Consider the following 25,118-nt stretch of genomic DNA (forward strand, 5'->3'; position numbering starts at 1 on the left):
AAAAGATGGCCTCAGTCAAAACTTTCTACAAAGATTGCATACGCCAATCTTTACGGCCTAAACAAGTTTTTTAGAGAGCTATTAGTTCACCCTGTGACGATGACTTCGATTGCGTTTTGAACTTGTACCGAACTACTTTCAACACAACTATTACCTTTATAGTTCGATTGATGAACTAGTCTTTTGAATTGATAACCGACATTCGTAATCGTAAGCATACAGTAACAAAATACTGTCAATAACAGTTGGAAAATGCAAATGCTATAATAATAGCGCGAAATACACGAGTAACGATCATCTTCATACATTCTAATTCCCAAGTGATGTCGCTTCGAAAATGACACATGGTTTGACTACTGCTTCAAGCAAAGAAAAGTAAAAGGAATGGGATATACTTCTAATGATAATATCACGCCGTACAAGGCATTCCACTGTATTTGCCATGTCGGTTACGTTTTTGTGCGCTTTACGTATGGAAAATAAAAGGCAGATTGATGCTATTAAATGCTAACACAACGCATTCAAATGATTTTTTGAAATAGACCGTGTACAATGTAATGTTTTAGTATTCGGTTTGAAACTTTAAATTTGCGAGTCCGTTATAAAGTCATATGGGTTATTACATTATCAATTCAAGCAAAAATTACAGTACTTTAAGGATTCGGATTTGCTCAGAAGATTAACAATGCTATCTTTGGCAATAGTTTGCAACAGAGACAATCCGCTTCAATAGATATACAATGTAATTCTGTTTTCATAAATAGAAAGGAAAACGTAAATAAGTCAACTTTATAACTTCAATGAGCTTTCTCACCAACTGAACTTGATTTGATCTGCCGTGCATGATATCGCTGTGTGTTCTAGTAATTCTATGATATTGTTTGATTTGATATTGTTTAATTGGCACGCGTGTTTTTTTTTTTTTTATGCAGAATATTTCAGGTAAGTATAATTCATTGAAGCTAATAATGTTTGTACATAATACAATATGACGTGTTCGTTGTTTTGTATTTTCATTTTTATAATATATCACGTGTCCATTATCTGATTATGACTACGAAAATATGACAACTGTTTAAATGCGGAGTATGTACTGGAACACTAATGTCTCCCACCAGTATAGACAAACTAATTTCTAGTCGTCTATCCTCGCTTGAAATGGAAATGAAATTACACACCAAAAAAAAAAAAAAAAAGAAGAAAGGAAACGAAGTTTAATTTTCAGTAGATTTCAACTGTTGTGTTTAGTGCCTGATACATATAATGGGCAAAATTCTTTAGCACATAAGCAATCACACAACTTTTGGGAATAAATGTATGTCTTAATGATTGTATCTTATGGAAGAAAACTCGTCTGCTTGCCAGAATTTTAGCTTCTTCTTTTTCAAGCTTGCGGGAAAGAAATAGTTGAACATCAATCGCAATCATAAAGAGAAGCCACATCCTTAAAAGCAAACACAGGAGTACTGAGACGCACTACGAAATGCTTCCTTTCGTTGGGGGGGGGGGGGTTATTGATTATTCTGAAGGTTCATAGATCACACAATTCATATGGTTCGCTATTAGCTTAGGTTCGTTAAGAAAAAAAAAATAAACAGATAAATGCGTTCCTTTTCCGGTGGTTCCTTTACCCGAAAGTAATCAAGCAATCACTTATTTCAGTATAAGATTTGTGAATACAAAACGATACGACGACGGCCTTTAAAGCATTAATTCCGAATATAATTGTAAATATGACTATCGGTCTATACTCAACTTCTCAAATGCAGAAAGATTGCAACTGTAAATGTGGTGTTCTGTAATAAAGAAAAATAATAAACAAAAATAAAAATAGGTTTAAGCTACAAGTTAATGGTTCTTTATATGCTATGGTATCATAAAAGTGACCGAGAATAAGAAGCACTATAATTTTAAATTAATATGATAAAATCATAATTATAAAAAAAAAAAACAACATGGAGCTGTTAGGCCTATACATCAACATTTGCTTCTGATATGTATAGTATAAATTATGTGCAGCTTTGGCAAGCGCGATAAAAGCGATAGTTAATGTGGACGCAACGCCTATAAGGGAAATGTGCCTAATATGGCGGGAATTCAGAATGTTACGGCTGTATACAGCTGCAGCAGAGCAGGCACGAAAGCAGTCGTTGATGCTCTGCAACATTACGACCATGTGCATTATTAGAGGGTTTTTAGTACACGCAAAGAACACGATCTGAAAAGACGACTATCGTTAATTAACTTCATTAACTTCCTCTATTGATGCTGTCTTTTGAATCCCCGCCTACAATGGGTTCTCAGGTTCTATTCACTCTAGTAGTCCATGGGCCAGGCCAGATATTGGTACCATCTGAGGTGGCAATACCTTTTTGGTGTCATTTTGTTTGTCGGGCATAGATATGCCTATCAAGCTATGATAGCATTTCCAAATGAGTAGCTTAGTCGTAGTAAATTAATTTTAAACCAATTTGGTCTCGTTGTTATATCCCTCTACTTCTGAATCGAGACCAACCGCTATACAAAGAAGAGTACTGTCTTCTGTATGTTCACAGGTGTTCTGTTGTAAACGCGGTGCGCTTAGTCTTTATTCAAGGCAGCGAAGGGAATATCCAAGGGTTATGATATCCACGGCGCTTAGTCTAATATTCAAGACGGCGAAGGGAATATCCAAAGCTTATAAAACAGTGTATATCCCTTTATCTAAAAACAACAACAACAACAAAGCAATTATTTATCATTTTCCGCTGAAAATGCTACGGTGAAAACGCTAATACCATGCCAATGTCGCTTTATTTCCATTCAAACAATGAAATATTATGCAAAAACAATGTACCGGTACACTACAATACATTGTAATTGATAAAGTTGTAAATGAACAGAGTGATTTTTGTTTATAACCCGTTCCTTACGGGAACCTGGTTTACCAGGTTCCCGTGGGAGCAACTGATCTACGGGAACCTGGTTTACCAGGTTCCCAAAATGAAGACAAGGGTGCCTGTTTCAGTGGCCTAAATTCATGTTTCTTTGTGTTAAAATGCTCAGAAAAGTGGGTTTGATTAAAAGATCGGAGTTTACTCTATCAGGATTTGTTCTCCTTCTGTTTGGAAAAAGCGTGTTTTACAGTATACCTTTTCGTGATTTAGTTTTTTGATTGTTCTGCTTTAAACTCGTACGAACATGTACATAGAGGTTAAGGCTGAGATCAATTAGAAATGCGGGTTCGCTGACCCCAGTCACCTCATTCAGGTACCTGGTTTTGTGTAGAACAAAAGATTCTGAGAGCTCATCAGCGCACGCTCTATTCATACCTCGCACCCGATCGATATTTCCATTGTTCACTGGCATATGTAGTTGACCGTGGAAAGGGGGACACAATGAACCGCTTGACTGCCTTCACACAGGTGGATTACCAACCTGTCTGCCCCTTTGGCGACGGGCAAAAAGAATCTCGTTTGAGGGCATAAAAAGGCACTCAGAGAATTGCGGAAGGAACGGGATAATTGATGTATTTGTTGAGAGGGTGGTATAAAAACAGTATAGATAATCCCTTTTATTAGGAACTTTAGATATGATAACGGTACATTGTTCTAGATAAAGACTAAGCGCATTGCACCGCGTGACAGCTGTGGACATCATAACCTTTTGGATATTCCCTTCGCTGCCTTGAATAAAGACTAAGCGCATCGCGTTTACAACAGAACACCTATGGACATACAGAAGGCAGTGCTCTTCTTTGTATAGCGGTTAGTTTCGATTCAGAAGTATAGGGATATAAAAACGAAACCAAATTGGTTAAAAATTCATTTATTATGACTAAGCTACTCATTTGGAAATGCTATCATAGCTTGATAAGCGTATCTATGTCCGACAAACAAAATGACACCAAAAAGGTTTTGCCACCTCGAGTGGTACCAACAACCCATTTTTCGGGTCTTGGCCCATGGACTATAGGTATTGGTACTTGCTAAACGCATCTCCTTTAGTTTCCATTGACAACAATATGGGAGGAGAATGGAAGCGATCAAGGCCCTCGCTAAAAGACGCTTGTTGTAATACGCATTGCGTGCCTTTCTTTCTTTCTTTCTACTGTTTCCTATTGTTTGTGAGTTAAAAACTTGCGGCAACTAAGTCACCGCAGCCGACACACAACGCTTACCGACTCATTCATGCGGCGGCAGCGGCACGGACACAAACGCACTTCAGTTTACATTCGGGCTGCCGTATTGGTTAGAATAGTTAATGATAGACCTGTCCTGCGATTGGGTCATTATCTTACACATCCAAGCTATGCCGTATACGGTAGTGCGTGCGATTGAGCGTAAACGCCGTCGCTAAGCAGGACTGTTGTATTGTTTCGTCTATAGTGAAAGAAACAGGTTGTTAGCTTGAACATAGCCCGAACTTTAAGAGCGATTTTCTCCGTTATTTAGAAAATGGACTGACATCATATAAGCGTAGATGATATTCGTTTCTATGATCCATAGGGATGCCCAAATGAGTTGTATTACATATCAGTGTAAAGCTTAGTGTCTGTAGAATTCACATATAGGCATAACTACGATCTCATTTTTTGCGACTTTTGACTCATTCCGACGGAGCGCATCACGTGTGTGGCGCTCCGACAAAATGAGTCATAAGTCGCACGGCGAGTTTTCCCGTAATGAGCCGCAAATGAAGGGGAAGCAGTGCTCGGGTCGAAATTTTTTTTATACGGATTTTGATTCCTTGATGTTTTATCTGTTTGTACAGAAAATTTCAGCGTGTAAAAATGAGTACAAGTGTCCCAAATCACAGTTTTTCTGAGACAATTGCTCTTGACCCCATTGAAGACAAAACAAAGCATGGTGCGCGCGGCGGTCAAGCGGTGAGGGCTTTAGAATTACGCAATAATAGTGAGCTTCCAACGAATTCCAACGAACGATCACGCAGAATTTATAATACTTTATCTATGAGCTAATACAATGATCATAATAATCGAACTTGAAACCTCTGTATGCGAGTGTGTACTTTTACAACGGTTATTAATTGGCCTCATTAATGAATTCATTCAAATAATCATAACTTTCTTTCCCTGGTATGTGCCTTGCTGTTTAAAGTTCATCTCTGGAGATATAGTAGGGCCTATAAGTAAGTCGACAATTCGTGTGATAATTCGCCAAATTTATGTAATGCATACTATTGTTTCCCTGGTTAATAAAACTTATTGCCCTATTTCTTACGATGGTTTGGGCCGCGACGGCATGGAGAGAAATCGGAAGATAAACATTATTAATGCCCAAATACAATGTAGGTCGTGTTCCCTTTTGAGGATATTCTGACTCTTGTCATCTGTGTATTTTTTTAGAGGTAGGACCTATCTGAGAAAGGGACAGAAAGCTGTGTCGCTACTGAAAAGTGTGCTTCTTCATTTTGTTTTGTTTTTTAATCAGAATGTTTGTAATGATAGCTGTTTGTCGTGTATTGCGTGTAGCTGACATGTGAGAGGTCAAGTCTTCAAAGAATTTGGCTAACAGCTTTGCGAAGTAGCAGCGCTAATTGCCCATTGAATTGCGTATTCTGAGGAATTTCAAATGAAAGAACTCGGACGACACTGTTCACGCCTTGTATCCGAGTAAACCTCGCATCAACGAAGCCTTAAACAATGAAAGGTAAACTTCCTGCTATCAAGGGGTGGATAAAGACGCAACCAGTATTCTTTCTTCGCCATTGATAGCAGAATCAATGACTGAATGGAGCAACAGTGTTGGAGGATCGGCATGTCTGCTAATTTGTAAAAGAATTTTTCAGTCCCCTTTTGTCTTCAGAACCACAGTCACGGACGCCTACAAGCTCCTACAAGCTGTCGTTACTATCTTAAAACGTGAATTTTATGAAAGGTTAAAAGTGATCGCGGAATCAGTTCTTCTGCGTGACACATGCAGGCTTTTATAATAGCATACCAAGCTTAAATCGTTTACCTGTATAGAAAGGGCGGGGATACACACTTATCGCAATTATCCGGATTTGAGAGTAACACACTCTACTACTTTTCTTCATCTTTCCCTCAACAAAGACCATGGTAATTCAAAACAAACAAACAAACAAACTAACTAACTAACAAACAAGCAGTTGCATTATATCAGAACGTATACAAATTTTTGTGTTTCATGTATGTATAGGTCATCTCTTGATGTATAGTACGCATTTGTTGTCGTTTTTACAGTGTTTCCTAATAAATGCCTACAGCCAAAACCCAACACAACTTTTATCAAGGAGGAAAGGGAACTTACATTTAAATATAACATAGTTTACAGAAATCAGACATGTAAATAAGGCAATCATATACATCCGCACGGCCGATTATAATCTCTTACTTTGATTATCAAACATGATCACCGGCATTTACGTGCTTTTTTCTAACTTTTTGAACTTTGCCTCATTTTCTCTTTTTTTTTAAAACAACTGCTCGAAACATTTAAAAATCGTAACACAGTCTGCTAACCCACAACATGATATTCCATTTGATTCGGAATTTGATTTGGAATCTCGAGCGATGATACACGGCATTTTGTTTGTTGGTTTTCGTCTCATCGCTCAAAAGAATTTTGACTACGATTACAGAGGTATCATCTACAAGACATAACTGATAGTTTACAGTAGTGATCATCAATTCAGTAAGGATTACATTTTGTAGTCAAGTCATGAATTCACTTTACCCATCATGTCTTTTCGAACTACGACATTGTTTGGGTAACCGCGCCTTTTTGTTCTCATAGTTCAAACTAATTCTTGACATAATCAAAACAAATAATTTTCTTTATATAATTTCTCAAAATACTCGAAAGATGGCCTAAGTCAAAACTTTCTACAAAGATTGCATACGGCAATCTTTACTAGCCTCAACAAGTTTTCTAGAGCTATCAGTTCCCCCTATGACGATGATTTCAATTGCGTTTTGAATTTGCATCGAATTACTTTCAAAACAGCTATTACCTTTATAGTTCGATTAATAAACCAGTCTTTTGAATTCATAACCAACATTCGTAATCGTAACCATACAGTAACATAATACTGCATGTCAATAAAAGTTGGAAAATGTAAATGCTATGTCAGTAGCGCAAAATAAATGAGTACCGATTATCTTCATACATTCTAATTCCTAAATGATGTCGCTACGAAAATGACGCATGGTTTGACGACTGCTTCTAGCAAATAAAAGTAAAAAGGAATGGGATATACTTCTAATGATAGTACCACGCCGTACAATGCATTTCACTGTATTTGGTAACGTTTGGTTACGTTTCTGTGCGCTTTACGTACGGAAAATAAAAGGCGGCAGATTGATGCTATTAACATGCTTACACACAACGCATTCAAAATGTTTTTTGAAATACACCGTGTGCAATAATATTTTAGTATGCGTTTTGAAACTTTGAATTTGCGAGTCCTTTATAAAGTTATAAGCAGGGTTATTACATTATCAAGCAAAAAATTTAAGTATTTAGGGATTAGGATTTGCGCAGACGACTAACAGTGCTATATATAGCGATCGTTCGCAACAGAGACAATCCTCTTCATTAGATATACAATGTAATTCTGTCTTCATGAATTGAAAGAGAAACGAAAAGAAGTCAACTTTTTAACTTCATGTAGCTTTCTCACCAATTGAACTTGATTTGATCCGCCATGCATGATATTGCTGTGTGTTCTATTAATTCTATTAAATTATTTAATCGGCGTGCTTGTTTTTTATGCAGAATATCACAAGTAAGTTTAATTCATTGAAGTTCATAATGTTTGTACATATGGCGTGTTCATAGTTTCGTATTTTCATTTTTATAATATATCATTTGTCCATTATCTGATTCTGACCACGAAAATATGGTGACTGTTTAAATGCGGAGCATGTACTGGAAGAATGTAATGTCTCCTGTCAGTATAGACAAACAAATTTCTAGTCTATCCCCGCTTTAAATGGAAATGAAAAAAAAAAAAAACACAAGTTCGACTTTCAGTAGATTTCAACCGTTTTGTAAAGTGCCTGATTCATGTAATGGACACAATTCTTTAGCACACAAGCAATCACACAACTTTCGGGAATAGATGTATGTCTTAATGATTGTATCTCATGGAAGAAAACTCGTCTCCTTGCCTGAATTTTAGCTTCTTCCTGTTCAAGCTTGCGTGAAAGAAAATAGTTGAACATCAATCGCAATCATTAAGAGAGGCACATCCTTAAAAATAAGCACAGGAGTACTGTTTTCTGTATGTTCCGTAGAGCTGTAAAATGCAGCTCTATGGTATGTGCACAGGTATTCTGTTGTAAACGCGGTGCGCTTAGTCTTTATTCTAGACGGCGAAGGGAATATTCAAAGCTTATGATACAGTGTATATCCTTTTATCTAAAAACAACAACAACAACCAAAAAAAAAAAATTCCTCTTGAATTTTACCGTATTTTGCAATTATCTATCATTTTCCGGCAAAAACGCTAGTGTGAAAACGCTAACATCACGCCGATGTCGCTTTATTTTCATCCAACAAAAAAGGATAATGCAAAAACAATGGACCGGTACACTACAATACATTATAATGAATAATATTGTAGATAAACAGAGTGATTTTTGTTTAAAATTGATTTATTTGTTTAGAGGGTAGTATAAAAATAGTATAGATAATCCCTTATATGAGGAACTTTAGATATGATAACGGTACATTGGTCCAGATAAAGACTAAGCGCACCGCGTGACAGCTGTGGACATCATAACCCTTTGGATATTCCTTCGCTGCCTTGAATAAAGACTAAGCGCATCGCGTTTACAACAGAACACCTGTGGACGTACGGAAGACAGTGCTCTTCTTTTTTATAGCGGTTAGTTTCGATTCAGAAGTAAAGGGATATAAAAACGAGACCAAATTGGTTTTTAAAAAAAAATCATTTTTTATGACTAAGCTACTCATTTGGAAATGCTATCATAGCTTGATAAGCATATCTCTGCCCGACAAATAAACTGACACCAAAAAGGTTTTGCCACCTCAGGTGGTACCAACAACCCATTTTTCGGGTCTTGGCCCATGGACTATAAATTGAAGTGTGTTCATGCTACATTTGAAGGGATAGCATATAGCGAAGGGAAAACAAACCTGAATGGCCATCTTCAGGAAGCTATTTTTTGTTGGCGATTATGAATTACTTAACTATGAAATTGGAATAAATACATACAGAAAAACGACTGCAAAATCTTTGCATAATGTGCCATTATTTATAATCAAGTTTCCATTACTTTTCTTTTATGATACAATTCCTTCGATTAGTGCTCCTTTATTCTTTCCCATTACATTTCATCACTTTCCTTTCCGGCTATCTACTTCATTCCCGCCTACAAACGTATACAGATATTTTGCCCGTATATACAATCTCAAAAGATATTGCCATAACATATATAGGCAAACCTGACCGGATGTAACATTACATTTCGATTGCTAAAGTGTGATCGGATTACCATCCATCAAAAAGAATTTAGAAGACCATCATATTTCTCTCCCCCCCCCCCACCCTCTTTGATCTCTCTCCCTCTCTTTCCAGTTATCCAATTCTTTGATTGAATAATATCATTAGTGAAGATCACTTCTCGATGATGCTTTGCCTGTATTATATATATATATATATTATACAACAATATCTAATATATGTACATTCATCAAACAACATTTAGAAAACCAGCCTATTTTTCTCCCTCTCTCTTTCTCTCCCTTTCAATCTTTCTTCTCATCGCATAGATTCCAGTGTTTCGCCTGAAGACCGGAAGACCTCATAAATGTTCTATCAAATATACAAATTCCACAAAACAATAGTCTTTCCGGTTAGTGATGAGTTTTCATTATAATAATATTATAACAAATAACTTCTGTCTTATCACTATGTGAAATCTTATTTCATGTGATTCGTAATGAGCAATACTTCTTGGCAGTAGAGTCTTAAGTCAATTATAACATTGTACATACAATTGGCAGCATTTAACCCCTACTGTTGAATCACAAATGTGCTCGTTGATCTCTTTTATTTATCCCATGGAAACCTTAAGTCATATCTGTAGGCAGACATAATGGATAATTCCAGAAAGCAAACTTCTTATACAAAAAAAAGAAGAAACTTCTGTGTGGATGGCAGGTACCACAATAGCATGGATTTTTTCAGATTTAGTTATCATAAGTTGTCAAAGAAAGCAAGAAAGATGCAATGATTTATTTGAATATTGAAAATCCCATCAGGCTCTTGTCAACATTATGAAAGGGATAATTGCTGAAACAAAACCGAGAAACTAACTCAAATGAAAGATTGGTCTGCGAAACTCAACTTCGATGTTGCTTGAAGTTGTTTTTTTTTTTTTCTTTCTCTCATACCTATGAATGACAGTCTGATTATGTCATTTACAGGTCGTTCAAATAATCTATTTGGCCAACAAACCGCATAGAGGATATTCTGTATAACATTCATGCAACGCAAGAGCCGATGGTTATTGCCTTTATGGGATCCTATATATTCATCATGGTGAAACACAGCCTAACATATGCGAATGTTTTACGCAAGAATACTTTGAATAGACCAGGTGGCCAGAGTATCAGGTTACATTGTACCTTATGGAATAGACAGGATGTTGATATAAAGACATTCCTGGACGCGCTCGTAGAAAAGTCGGGGATTATGAGCATAATAGAGAAGTTCAAAGGCCGATTACAGACGGTCTCTTTTTTTCTGCACCGGTCCATAGAATGCATTTGCCTTCGTAGAAAGCGCTCCAAATTTGTGAAGAGTGATTCAATTTTGTGAGAGATGGACCTGTGATAACCCATCGCTTCAATTGAACACGTTGTTTAGGAGCAAGGTATTTTGGGCAATAAAAGCATGAAATGTTCTTGTCTTATCTCATGTGTATCGATGAAATCAAATGTTTTCATGCTGCTATTGAAGTGGTTTATTCACTTATCGTGCCAGCGTAACATATATATATATATATATATATATATATATATATATATATATATATATATAAGGATATGCATTTAGGTAGGACTAAATTTTTTCATTCCATTAGACTTCGCGCACTCATGCACATTGCAGCATTTTCATATTCATAAACGATTGCAGCAAATGCTCATTTCCTTTATACATTATGCTTATTGAATGAGATTAGTTCTTCATTTCTTTCTTGTCTTTTATCGGGGGATGACTGGTACTGTCTGGTACCGTATAAACAATGAAACAAATATTGATTTACACTCATGACATAAGAGAAGAACAATTCAGCAAAATTAGCCGTCTGTTATGAGAGATTGAAGAATGCCAGGAGAAATGTTGTTTATTTCAAAATATTGCCTTTTCCTTATTTTCTCAAGTGATGTAATAATTTTAGGCCTTCAAGCCTGTGTGGCTTGTGCTTGTCATACTTCTATGATCATGTCGGCTTCTTCTACAGCTGCTGGAGTATACGCGATGGCCAGCCTTTTTTTGTTGTTGCTAAATTGAATTAACTTCTGCGTCGAATTCGGGAATGGTCACCTGCGACCCTGTTTGAAAAGACGCTCTCTCACATGGAGACGAATTTGAATTGTCTACGGGCATTCTAATTTGAATACTTTTTTTTTGAAGTGATAGAATATAGTGAGAGGAAACTGAGATTGAATTATGAACATATTCATGGCGCTATCTTTTTTTTTCTTTTATTTTGTCGACGAGTTTGAATTACATAACTGTAAAATTAGAAAACAAACGTACACACACACACACAGAAAAAAAAATGACTATGAAATCTTCGCATAATGTTAAACCATTTTGAACACTCGAATATGCCATTTTCTCTTCCTTTGTAATACATTTGCCTCGATTCGTGCTCCTTCATTTTTATCTCATTGCATCACATTACTTTCCTTTCCAGCTATCCACTATGTCTTCTTTATTCTCATCATCTTCAATTAGTCGTCTAGATTGAATATCCTCATCAATGGTGGCGATCACTGTTGTTATCCAAGATACTTTGCCCGTATTATTATGTATAATCTAATAAGATATCACCATAACACAGATTACAGGCAAACCTAACCGTGTATAATATTTCATTTTGTTTGCAAAAGTGTGTTAAGATTACCATTCATCGAACAAAATTTAGAAGACCAGCCTATTTTATTTTTCTCTCTCTATCTCTCAATCTTTCTTCTTATCGCATAGACTCCGATGTTTCATAGGCAGACCGGAAGAGCTTATAAATGTTCCGTCAACTGACTTGAACATGTGTTTTATAAGATCATATAGTTGTAAGTGAATATATAATTATATATATATATATATATATATGAAGGGTTTGTTTGCAAAAACCGATAAGTCCATTTTTGAAGATTTTGAAGTACGATCTTTGTCATAAAGTACAAAATAATACCTTTTAAATGATATATTGGTCACTACATATAAAGGTATATTTTTGAAGTTATGGTCAAAAGAAGCAAAAACTTTCTTATTATTCTATTTATTTTTCTTGATCTTTAATCGCAAATATCTCCATTTGGCAAATATGGACTTATCGGTTTTTGCAAACAAACTCTTCATATATATATATATATATATATATATATTCTCCACCCTTTCTCATGTCTTTCTCTCTCTCTCTCTCTCTCTCACACACACACACACGCACACACACACACACACACACACATAGACAAAACAATAATCTATCCCGTTTGCGGATGATATTTATCATGTATATCATATCACAGTACACTGTGTAAGATTTAATCTCACTTGATGTGTAGTGAACAATATCTCATCCCGACATTACGGTGTATATAGGGTTGTAAGTGAATCATGATTGCACATAAACTTTGCAACATTAAACCCGACAGGAAACCTACAAATGCGCTCGTTGATCTCCTTTATTGATCCCATGGAAACCTAAGTCATATAATTATGGTCGAAATCTGGAGGCAGTCATGATAGATAAATTCAAAAAGAAAACGTCTCTATACAAAAAAAAAAAATAGATAAATAAATAAATAAATCGTGGATTTCACAGGTTTAGTCATCATTAGTTGTCAAAGGTTGCGAGAAAGGTGCAATGATTTAATTGAATATTGAACATCCCATCAGGCTTTTGTCAACATTATAAAAATTGTTGAAACAAAACCGAGAAACCAACTCAAATGGAAGATTAGTTCGCGAAACTCAACTTTGATGTTGCTTGAAGTTGTTGTTTGTTTTTCTGTCATACTTATGAATGACAGCCTGCTTATAAGATCGTTAAAAGAATCTATATACTTGACCAACGAACCAAATGGAGGATCCCTGTATAGCATTCATACAACGCAAGAGCCGATATTGCTACTATGGGGTCCTACATATTCATCATGGTGAAACACAGCCTAACAATACGCGCGTGTATTACGCAAGAATACTTTGAATAGACCAGGTGGCCAGAGTATCAGGTTACATTGTACCTCCATGAATAGTCAGAATGTTGATACAAAAACATCCCTGGACGCGCTCGTAGCCGCCATCTGAAAAGTCAGGGATTATGAGCATAATAGAGATGTTCAAAGGCCGATTACAGACAGCCAGTTTTTTCTGCACCGGTCCATCGAATACATTATAATGAGGTGCTTCGTATGTATTATGTAACCTTTTTTACGGACCCCAATGATTTAATGGTTGTTGGGAATCGAATGTGCAAGTTCTCATGTGGTTGTTACCAACATTTATCATAGCATTTATACTTCGACAATGACATACGCTGCAATAAAGCGAGAAGCAAGACATATGGCAGAAGTTTTTTGTTCTTTTCTATCTCTTTCTCTCATACGCTTAGCATTCACGGGAAATTGTGTATAAAAATTACGATGTTTGATATTTTGATGCTTGCAGCATTTTCAAAGAAACCTTGGGATAACTAGACCGGTGGTGTAATGTAAAACATTTTCTTGAATAAAGAAACTATTCAATCAATATCTAATTTATGTATATGTATATATATATATATATATATAAATATATATATATATATATATATATATATAAATGTATGTTTATATTTCTTAATCTATGTATATGTATATAATATATTTTGCCAAGATTACAAACCTATCGAGACGGAAACTGTTAATATACCGACCTATCCTGCAGCGACGATGTTTTTTTTTTTTTTTTATCTCCTGCTTACGACAATGTGTAAGCTCTACATATATTTCAAAGCTTTCGGGGAATATCAGAAAGGACAAAGAATGTGTGTGTGTGTGTGTGTGTTTTTTTTTTTTAAGAGAGGCAAAAATAGTAAAAATACTAATACACCATACTGATAATGTAACAATATGGAACATCTACAATGTACATTTATTATTACCTTTTGAGTGATCATCAACATCATCATCACCATCATCAACAAATGGTTCCCTTGATGTAATTATATATACAATAGCTTTTCTCTGTTGTTGTTAATTGTCATTATTACCATAATTATTTCTACACTGTTCAAGTTATCGAGTGATAAAGACACACATACAACCACACAATTTTTCTAATTTCTTTGCAAGGAGAGATACATGTACACACGGTGATGGTACTCCATATTCTTAGAAAGATTGCAAGTGATCTCTGCAATGTAGAAAATCATCCATTTTTGGACAGGCATGAGTGTTTACATGTAATACGCAGTTGCACAGACTTGTAAGGGCTTTCATTGAACATTGTACAGTGTGTACATCGTATCGTCTTCTCGCGATCGCTTGCAGGCACACAGGCATGGGCACGGATCCACAGACATGGACACGCAGGCGCACACATAGTCATGAGCACACACTTACAAAGGGGATATTATTATTTACAATGCATGCACGCACGGCCTCCAATGGATTCGCACGCAGGATGCTAGTCCACTGCCTAGACTGCCTTCGTATACCGCCAACGAGGGCGTATGAGAGAGTGAAAAAAAAGATAAGAGTCCCGTGTCGGGACTAGCAGGATGCTAGATTCGCACGGACTCGCACGGTAGCGTGCCAGCACCACGCACGGTACCGTGCCAACACCTCGCACGGTAGCGTGCCAGATGGTCCGCACTCGACGGTGGCACGCAGCCGCACGGAGGCGCACTGACTGGCACGCAGCCGCACGGAGGCGCACGAGGTCGCACGGGGTCGCACGGGGGCGTACAGAAGCGCACGCACCCGCACGAGGCCGTATGAAATGGTACGGAGCCGCACGCACCCGTGCGAAACCGCACGCAGCCGCACGAAGCAGCCCCGTGCGCAGTGCGTGCGGGAGTAACATAACTTAATGGTCTGACTGTAATTGCCCTGATACGGTTGAGATTAGAGAAAAAAAAAATTAAAACAAAACAACAAAGAGCTACAAATACAACACTCCACACATACAATTATGGGACAGCATACTATTATGATACAGAAAAAAAAGTTCTCAAAAACACTTGTTCTGCAATATCAAACAACCTTCAATTTGCCTTGAGGAGAGAAATAAAACCTTGATGCTTCACATTTTAATCATCGATGAACGACTTACTAGATTTTTTTACTACACTTTCTTATAAGTTCCAATTTGTTAGATATTATACTGGCTAATATGGCGAAAACAACTTTTTTTTTCTTTATATTTTTGTCCTCTATGATATCGTACTAATAATTATGCTGTTTACTATAAAAAATCAACTCTCCACATGACCGCAATCAAATATTTATGTGTGCATTAAACAAAGTTAACTGTATCAAGGCTGAATAGAATTATGCACTTCAGGTTCAAACTGGATCACCACAATTCTTTAGGATGTAAGAGTCTTGATATACTTTTGAGGGATGGTATAGTTTTGGCTGAGATGGGGCTACAGGTTTCCAACTTTTTTGTGTGAAATAATGAGAAACTTCATATGAAATATGAAAGAGCATACAATTCTTTGAGGAATGCAAAGTTTGTTTGATGAAAATTGCTTTCGAAATGGATGAGATATCAAAACACAAAGAGGTCGTAATTAAAGGTGGGACCCACCTTTTATTAGGTCCCCTTTGTTTGCTTTGTTCTTGGGTATCTCAGCCATTCCAAAACTGACTTTCATCAAATATACCTTGAATTTGTCTGTTATAGAATTGTAGGCTCTGTGATATTTCATAAAAGTGGATTCTCATTATTTTGCAAAAGTAAAATCTGAATCCACCATCTCAACCAAATTTTAACCATCTAGTAGGGCAGATATGTAACAAAATTTGGCCGAGATGCTCATATCCGGCGGAAAGTATGAAATTTTGCATATAGGGGTATTCTGGGGTGCTGATTTCAAATATTGCCGGATCCAAGAGATCTGACCACAAGGTCGGCCGCCATTTTGAATTCCAATATGGCCGCCATCACAAAACAAATCTAAAGATTCCTATCATCAGTTCTGAATGACCTGTGGCACCAAAATTTGGTACACATGAGCATTTTGACATATTGAATTTGATGACAGATTGATTTGAAGTGTCTGACAAACATCGAATGGCCGCCATTTTGAATTCCAATATGGCCGCCTCAACGAAATATTCAAAATCCCTATCCCGATTTCCAAGTGGTGAGTGACGCTGAAATTAGGTGTAAACAAGTATTTTAACATACTGAGTTAAAATATTAACTAATGTGATGTGTCTGACAAACGCAATGCCTGCTATTTTGAATTCCAATGTGGCTACGAAGACAAACACCACGACTAACATTCACGGGCATGTCAAAAAGTGCAGCAAAAAGGAAGCATAATGCACCTTTCACTGACGTCACAATGTAAATACAGCAGCGCGCACTCAATCAGTTACAAACGCGCGCTCAATCAGGTAGCCTAATTTACAAACCCGAGATAGAGATTTTTAACACTCCAACATGACAACTTTGTATAAAAATTCATATTGGCTGCCGTGCAGCTTGTCAGACATATAAAATAAGTCTGTTATTGAAGTCATTATATCACCATGCTTTTATGTATCAAATTCCAATGGCTTATGCCATTCAGAACTGAAGATAGGGATCATTGACGGCGGCCATATTGGAATTCAAAATAGCGGCCAACCCCGTGGCCAGATCTCTTGGATCCGGCAATTTTTGAAATCAGCGCCCCAAAATACCCCTATATGCAAAATTTCATACTTTCCGCCGGATGTGAGCATCTTTTTCACATATCTGCCCCACTAATCCCATTAATACATATTTAGTCTCACAGTCTTGGAGTAATCTGTGCTGAGTGCAACATGTAGTTCACACTATCTTTGCATACTCCAGTTTAGTAACATGTATATGCAGTACGTGTCGCAGATATCATAAAGTGAACATTATACACAATGACGTACACAAGCTTACATACGCCTCTTACCGGTTGGACAGTGCTGGCCTTACTCTTGGGCGTCAGATCTGGCCTGACCGGCTTGAACTCCTTCTTGGGCACCTGGACACCAGACGGGGCCCAGACAGGGGCCGCGATGTGACCGTCCGGCTTACCGAGGGGTGGGGGTGGCGGAAGGTCGCCATGGGCATCGCTAGGGGTCCACATGTCTGGAGAAAAGAATCACACTCTCAGTCAGTAACTTACAGCAAATGGTCAGTGGACCAAATATGACACTGACCATTAAATGATATCTCCACTTTCAGACATGCAGATTCAGCAGAATGAAAATCATATGAATCCAGCATTGCAGTGAGACTGTCATTGCATTCTTAAATGGCCAATGGACAGAATATACATGCATGCATTATTGATACAAGCATAGAGCCCAAAAGTGCAAGAACTCATATGGTCACCTGTGTAACATAAGGGTCAAAAGTCATGGGTAAAGGGACAACTGTAAATAGTCTTTGTGGACAGCTACTACTTAGTATTCCTCACCTGTTTATCACCTGTTCAAGCCATACATTATACTAAATTATCTATGAAAAGTCTGAATGGAGACTACATGAATAGCATTTTTTTTAAACAGAAAAGAAATCAGAAACACTACAGAGAAGCTTCATGATAATATGAAGAACAATCAGCCATTTTCTACACACTGGCATGCACTGTTCTGATGTTCTTCATAATAGAGCAGACTCGAATGTTAACTCTTTCACCTCAGGATTTTCAGAACTTTCTGCATGATCTAACGTGGAAATTCTATAGCAATATTTAGATCACACTGGCTTAATGAAATTTTCCAATATTGCATGCAGTGTAGATTGCAGGTTACCAGCTGGTCTCTAATGTAGTGTAAAATTTCTTTAGTTTCTGCTACATAAAAATAATGTTGATATACTGAGAGAGCCAAGTATCTGTCTTCAAGGACCTCCTTTCTTAAGAAAAGACCGCCTAGATATAAAATCTCAATGCTTAGTAATCTGCACTTCTACATTGCATCATTACATCCTCTTATCTCCTATTATGTTTGCATTATGACATTTGTAGATTATAATTCATGCAAGTCAGGAAAGACTGTCTACACTATGGAAAAAATTAAGCTTCAATGCATTATGAGAGTATGATGAAAGACATATTTGCATATTATATGTATATATTTAAACAAATATATATACATGGCATGCTTAAACACTTATAAGATATCAAACTATGAATGATCATGTCCAAGAATATTATCTCATGTGATACAGAAGTTATTTTGTTTTTACAGCTTTCAAGCAGGGGCAAGTACATGAAATGGATCATATTTACAACAAATATTATGAATGTTTATTTATATACTAATCATCTATGCAGATTGTACACGCTAACAATTTCTCCAAACACTAACACAATGAATCTTCCTTTTTATTATATCCCCGAAGACTTGTATAGTTCAAGTAAAATACCTGATTCCCCATTTCACACATAAATGACAGCACAATTATGTCTATGTAGTTATCTCCTATCCCTCAAATTGCTATGTAGATGAGTTTTAAATTCTATTCAAATACCCCCCTTTTTTAAGATTCATTCAATGTATTCGCATATTTGAAGAGTTTGTTTGCAAAAACCGATAAGTCCATATTTGCCAAATGGAGATATTTGCGATTAAAGGTCAAGAAAAACAAAGAAAATAATAAGAAAATTTTTGCTTCTTTTGACCATAACTTCAAAAATGTACCTTTATATGAAGTGACCAATATATCATTTAAAAGGTATTATTTTATACTTTATGACAGAGACCGTACTTCAAAGTCTTCAAAAATGGACTTATCGGTTTTTGCGAACAAACTCTTCATTTGTTTTTCGACAAGAAAATGTTTCTCCAGATTGATTTTTAAGTCTGTTTTTTTTTTTCTCCAGTTGTAGTCAATATCTATCATCCTTGCTGGACATCTAGAACTTTACATCAACATATAATTTGAACACAACTGATTAAAATAATCCTATTTAATGAAGGGAAGATATTTTCATGAGGCATAAGAGGCAATCCTCTACAGGTTGTGACTTTTGTTTGTAGCCCATAGGTAAGGGTCTCAGGCAAATATGACTTCATCAGTCCTCTAGAGGTTGTGACCTTTGTTTTTTAGCCCATAAGTAAGGTCTCAGGCAAATATGACTTCATTAGTCCTCTAGAGGTTGTGACCTTTGCTTGTGACCCATAGGTAAGTTCTCAGGAAAATATGACTTTGTCAGTGCTCAAGAGGTCATGACCTTTGTGTGTAGCCCATAGGTAAGGGTCTCGGGTAAATATGACTTCATCACTCCTCTAGAGGTCGTGACCTTTGCTTGTAACCCATAGGTAAGGTCTCGGACCATAAAATGGCAACTCATGATGAAATCGTGCCAAAACATTCCACTGAGGATCACAAAACCAAACCTGCCCATGTCAAAGTGACCGGAAATCATATTGAGCAAATCAAAGAAAATATAAGGAGATGCAAGGAACGCTTTCTATCTCTACTGCCACACAAACGGGGATTCTGAATTCATGTTTTAAACATTTCATTCTGATGGTTATTGCTACTGAATGCATTCATATTCTTTATCTCTTTTTTATGGGAATGTCAAGAAGAAGGTAACCTTTAAATGCCAATGACAGGTACCCATCTGCAATTCCTGTCTCACCTTGGCAATCATTAATTCAATAAGTCTATAATCTAGTTAGCAGGCCCTTTTCTTTACCCATCTTACATCCGCTGCCTTTTCATGGGGCTTGCACTTGAAGAATGAAGATCGCTTCTGCAGGCATGCTTACCTCATAATGCAGTTATACTGCCCTCAAACGAGAATGAGGTATTCGTGTCGATAAGTTTGAGGGTTTTCTACTTCTTTTCGGGGGTGTACACATTTTGATCAACACTTTGTGCGGGAATGTCAGTATCATATCAAGCATAAAATTTTTCGTATGTCGCAAGTATTAATTCAAACTGACGATAGACTTATGAACCCATGTGGTAGATAGTGCAAGAATCTTTCTTAATGAGTTTGATCTGATTCGCCCTTCTTTTTGCATATCGAGTGAGAAATCATATCCTTTTCTTCTTCAGAAACATTAACATCCATCATTAAGTGTGATCAGAATAATGAAGAACTCAAACTGAACTCAAATTGAAATGGCTAATCAGTACCTTTTGTTGGATTAGAATCTGTAGCATGGGTGTATGAAAGCGGCTAAATGGGTTTCTGACTCAAACTGAAGGACATTCCGCAAAAGTTACAAAATGCTCATGCGCTTCCCTCTCTTGAGAAATGGAACACAAATTGCTTTCCAATGTTTTCAACCAATCTCAAGTGACATAGTCTTGGCTGGCACTTACTGAATATCACATGCAAGTATTATCAGGTCAATGGGAATAATACCATACTGCTATGGAGAGCAACTCAACCATGGTGTCTCATGATAGCCATGCATGAATCGATCTCGCCATGCCACTGAAAGATGATGGGGAAGGGGGAACGGGAGTATGACCACGGCAGCCAGTAATGTGGGGGAAGGGTGGATGGAAATCACGCACGCTAGATAGTGAAAACGAGTCCTACCCCGCTGTTGCTCTTCGCCGGAAGGGGCGTATGGTTTGAACGGCTTGAAGCCGAATTTTCGCGGCGGGGGGATAACCTTTCGGTTGGGGGCATCTGGACGGCTATCGTGGCGAGTGGCTACTTCTGGCGGACTAGGCGCGCTGGGGGTCGTGACCTTTGGTTTGGGCTTGGGCGGTGGAGGTGGAGGGGGAGGCCGGTCCTTACTTTCATCTGGAGGAGGAGGAGGCGGGGGCCAGAATTCGTCCTCATCCTTCCGCAGGTTGTTGTTGTTGCTGGGGATGTCCATAATCGGTGGTGGTGGCTCTTCTATGGTGTCAGCAAAGAGGACAAAAAAATAAAAATAGCAAAAGTCACATAATATATGATATACTCCATATGTATGGTGATACTCCTCGCTTCTCCCTATATCAAATTTATTTCTTGAATATGACTGCAAAAATTTAAATTGTACTAAGTTTGATATTAAGCCTAGATTGAAAACTTCCTCTCCTATTTGGGGAGGATATAACTGAACATTAGACCATATATAATTTGTCCATCTGTGTTAGTATTGCTAAGTTTCACTCTGAGCAGTGTGTGATGACAATCTTAATATTCACAAAAAGAGAAATATATTGACTTATACTTCCTACTAGTATCCTCCGATGACAAAGGCCGACACTACCAATTTATTGCACTGCTCTGGAATCTCATCAAGAAATCAAAGGCAATACACCCTGATTCTACTGGATTCCTGAAAGTGTAATTTGGCAAACTGATTGAATATCTTTTTTGTCAGGCAAACTACACCTGAAGGTCAATTATGGAGATATTGTCACAGTGCACGTAAAATCTGTAATCTCCTCTGAATCTTGGAAGGTTCAAGTACTTGTGACACACCACTGATGCAAAAGTAGTGATCCAATAAAAAACTAATTATGAAGAGTTAACAGCTTGCATATTCACCCAAATGATGAACAATGACATTGGAATTAGAAATGTGTTTTTCCTTTGGGGTCTTTTGTGGAGGTTGGCTTAAGAAAGGCATCTTTTTTCTTGAAGGGAAGGGGGCGGTCATTGACAATGTTTATCTATATTACTGTAAATTCACAGCTTCAAAAACTGTATGGTATTCCCTGTGCTCTTTGGTCTGTTTTTGAGGGATCCTCTGTTGCTAAAAAGTTAAGATATTTATTTGTTGTTGTTGTTGTTTTTGTTGCTAAGGTCTAATATTACTGGAAATTGTGAGGAAATTTGAGACAGCAATCAATGGATGTAGCATAATTATTTATCATGTGAATTTAAGGTACAAAATGACTTATACATGTAGTTCTCAATAATTCTACGACCTTTTTTAAAGTCATATTTCCATGTATAAATGCTCAATAATTTATAAATTCATATGTCGATTGTCATACTCAAATGACTAAGCTCTTTTATCCCCCCCCCCCCAATACCTTTTCCCTATTCTGTGCAGGATTGCTGTATTAATATGGTGCAATAATCTAATGACTTTAAGAGCAGTTAATCATTATATTCACATTGGTTTAAATGAGTAAAATCAGGTGAATCAGACAAATAAACCAATGTGAACATGGTGTGAGGAAATTCACTGTAAGTAAGCCGAAGAGCTTTATAAGTTAACACATAAAAAGTAAGCTTGAGATAATACGTTATATATAGCATGCACTCTATTCACTCATAAATCAACTTGTGTTATCTACAAATTGTATTCATGAAAACATCATCCTTTATTTTTATAGCAAGTGCAACAATTCTTATTGGTTACACTGTATATGCATGTAACATAGAGTGAAACATACATACTGTTTAAAGGTCTCAAAAGGCTATAAAAACACTACATTGTAGCTCATGCAGTTAGTCAATAGTGTGTTGATACACTATGTACATGTTGATGCATGCAAGGGCCTTGTACATGCATTAGGCCTTATGCAGACATGCTTTCGGTTAGGTATATATCACATCACAGAATATTTGCATGTACATGCATAAGACAGGTTTCTCATTAATAAAGTACCACACATTTATCATACAATACATCATTGCTCAATGTCATTGGCACCATTTGCCAATAGATACTTGGTCACAAACATGGGTGTACAAGGTAAGCACAGGTTACTTTGGTAATGGGAACATTGTGATGTCGGGTACACATTAAAACTTTCATTTTACATAATATCCAACATGTACAAATAAAACCCATGACCCATAACATCCCACATGAATTTCCACACAAACTCCATGACACAAAGCATAGATATTGTCTGTTGTGAACAAGAAGGATGAACTTCCATTGAACATTTTCAAACAGATCTTTGGCAATCTTTTACTCAAATGAAAGTATGAGACATAAACACCAAATCAATCTTATAAAATCAAAGTCTTTAAACTAAATTATGTTTGCTTCATGTCTGTGTGCAGATTTAAAGAAGGAAAAGAAAAAGAGAGATTCAGAATTGAAATGGCTGCTTGCTCAATATCCTTTCCTCACTCAGCCACTACATCTCGTTTGTCGCCATGGTGACGACAAACAGATCAATCTACAAGCCAAAAGTGAATCAGGTCACAGCATGGCGCTTTCTTCACCCAAGGACATCAATAACCTTTGACCTGTATGTCCAACAAGAAACCAATACTTTGATATCTGCACAGAGCTCTACTGGCTCTCAATACACACTATTTCTTCTCTCTCTCTCTCTCTCTCTCTCTCTCACCCTCCCAATCTTTCTTTTTTTCTCTATCTATCTGTCTATTCATATATATAAATATCTGTCTGTCTATCTATATATTCATATATCCACTATCTCTTTCTATAATTTTATTGATACATATTTTTTGTACTGTATCATTAATCAACAGATTACCTTCAAAATCATAACTGGTGGCTTGATACCATGTTTATTTTGCCTATATCTAAAAATGTACTCCTCTCTTTCTTTTGTAAGTGGATACACTGAAAAAATACTTATTTCACTTTAATATTTCATAATTTTGTTCAGATATCACTCCTTCATTTTCCCAGGTTTATCTTCTTGCTGTATAATTAATACACAAAAGCAATATTTGACTGTCCCAGCATTCTAAAGTCTCACAGAAGAACGTCATTTAACCGTACATATAAATGCAAATAACTATGGCATTTCATCACAAAGAAAACACAAAGAAACTTTTGTCGCATCATTCCTAAAATGTCATGTCACTCCCTAAAGGTCACATCCGCTGCAAAAAAAAAAAAAAAAAAAAAAGACAGAGATGTGATCATCTCAGCCCTGCATGTAAAAGAAGTGAAGTGTGTACTTCATATTCCATATAGAATAGTGACAGAATGTATTAGTTCCCTGACAAAACCATGATGCCAGCAGTCATTGACTGCAGACTTATAATAATGACGTTATGATAAGGTGAGGACAGGGTTAGAAAACACGGATGGCTGACGGATTAAGCGGAATAATACACCGGGATAGGGAGCTTCCTTCACTTGATACAAAATAAAAGAAATAATAATAATAATAATGATAGTAATACAGTCAAACCTGTCTTAGCAGCCACCTGTCTATAGCGGCCACCTGCTTAAAGTGGCCACTTAAAGAGCCCCTTCACGAAATTGCTGTATTACAGACCCTTTATATTATAGTGGTCACCTGCCTAACGCGGCCAGTGGCCACTCATTTTGTATCCCGCAGTAAATATTGAACTGCGTATAGTGGCCACAAAAATTTAGCTCAAGCGTTACATCAGTCATGAATTTGTTGGCTTTTACGTTCATTGCGTGAATTCTACCGAGTTCTATCAAAAGAGAGGCTAAAAGAAAATTCAAAATGCAGCAAATTGTACAAACAAATCCCCATTATTATCGTTGCTCATGCAAACTTACTTGCTAATATTCTTTTAAAGAATACCAAGGGGTATTTTACGTTATCATACAATGCAAGTGTTGAAATTTAAAATGGATGACCTCTCTACAGTGGCCACCTGCCTACAGTGGCCATTCTTGTCGGATCCCTTGGGTGGCCACTATGGACAGGTTTGACTGTAATAATAATAATAATGGGGATGAATATACAACACTAAGCATAGGATGGGGAAATAGCAGTGAGTTGAGGGTGAGGGGAACAAAAAAAAAAAAAAAGATGACAAGATACCTCCTTCA

The 25,118-nt window shown here is 36.9% G+C and overlaps 1 protein-coding gene across 1 annotated transcript in view; it reads right to left on the reverse strand.

The window, feature by feature from the left end:
• LOC140228753 (uncharacterized) overlaps positions 1 to 25,118 on the reverse strand; it is a 197,728-nt gene that overhangs the window by 99,135 nt on the left and 73,475 nt on the right. The window contains exons 8-10 of the mRNA XM_072309029.1: positions 23,646 to 23,667; positions 20,969 to 21,269; positions 17,369 to 17,547 (exon numbers count right to left, since the gene is read on the reverse strand). Coding sequence (XP_072165130.1) covers positions 17,369 to 17,547; positions 20,969 to 21,269; positions 23,646 to 23,667 — 502 coding nt within the window. The remainder of the gene's footprint in view (positions 1 to 17,368; positions 17,548 to 20,968; positions 21,270 to 23,645; positions 23,668 to 25,118) is intronic.

Source organism: Diadema setosum, chromosome 5 (assembly GCF_964275005.1).
Source record: "Diadema setosum chromosome 5, eeDiaSeto1, whole genome shotgun sequence".
Lineage (NCBI taxonomy): Eukaryota > Metazoa > Echinodermata > Echinoidea > Diadematoida > Diadematidae > Diadema > Diadema setosum.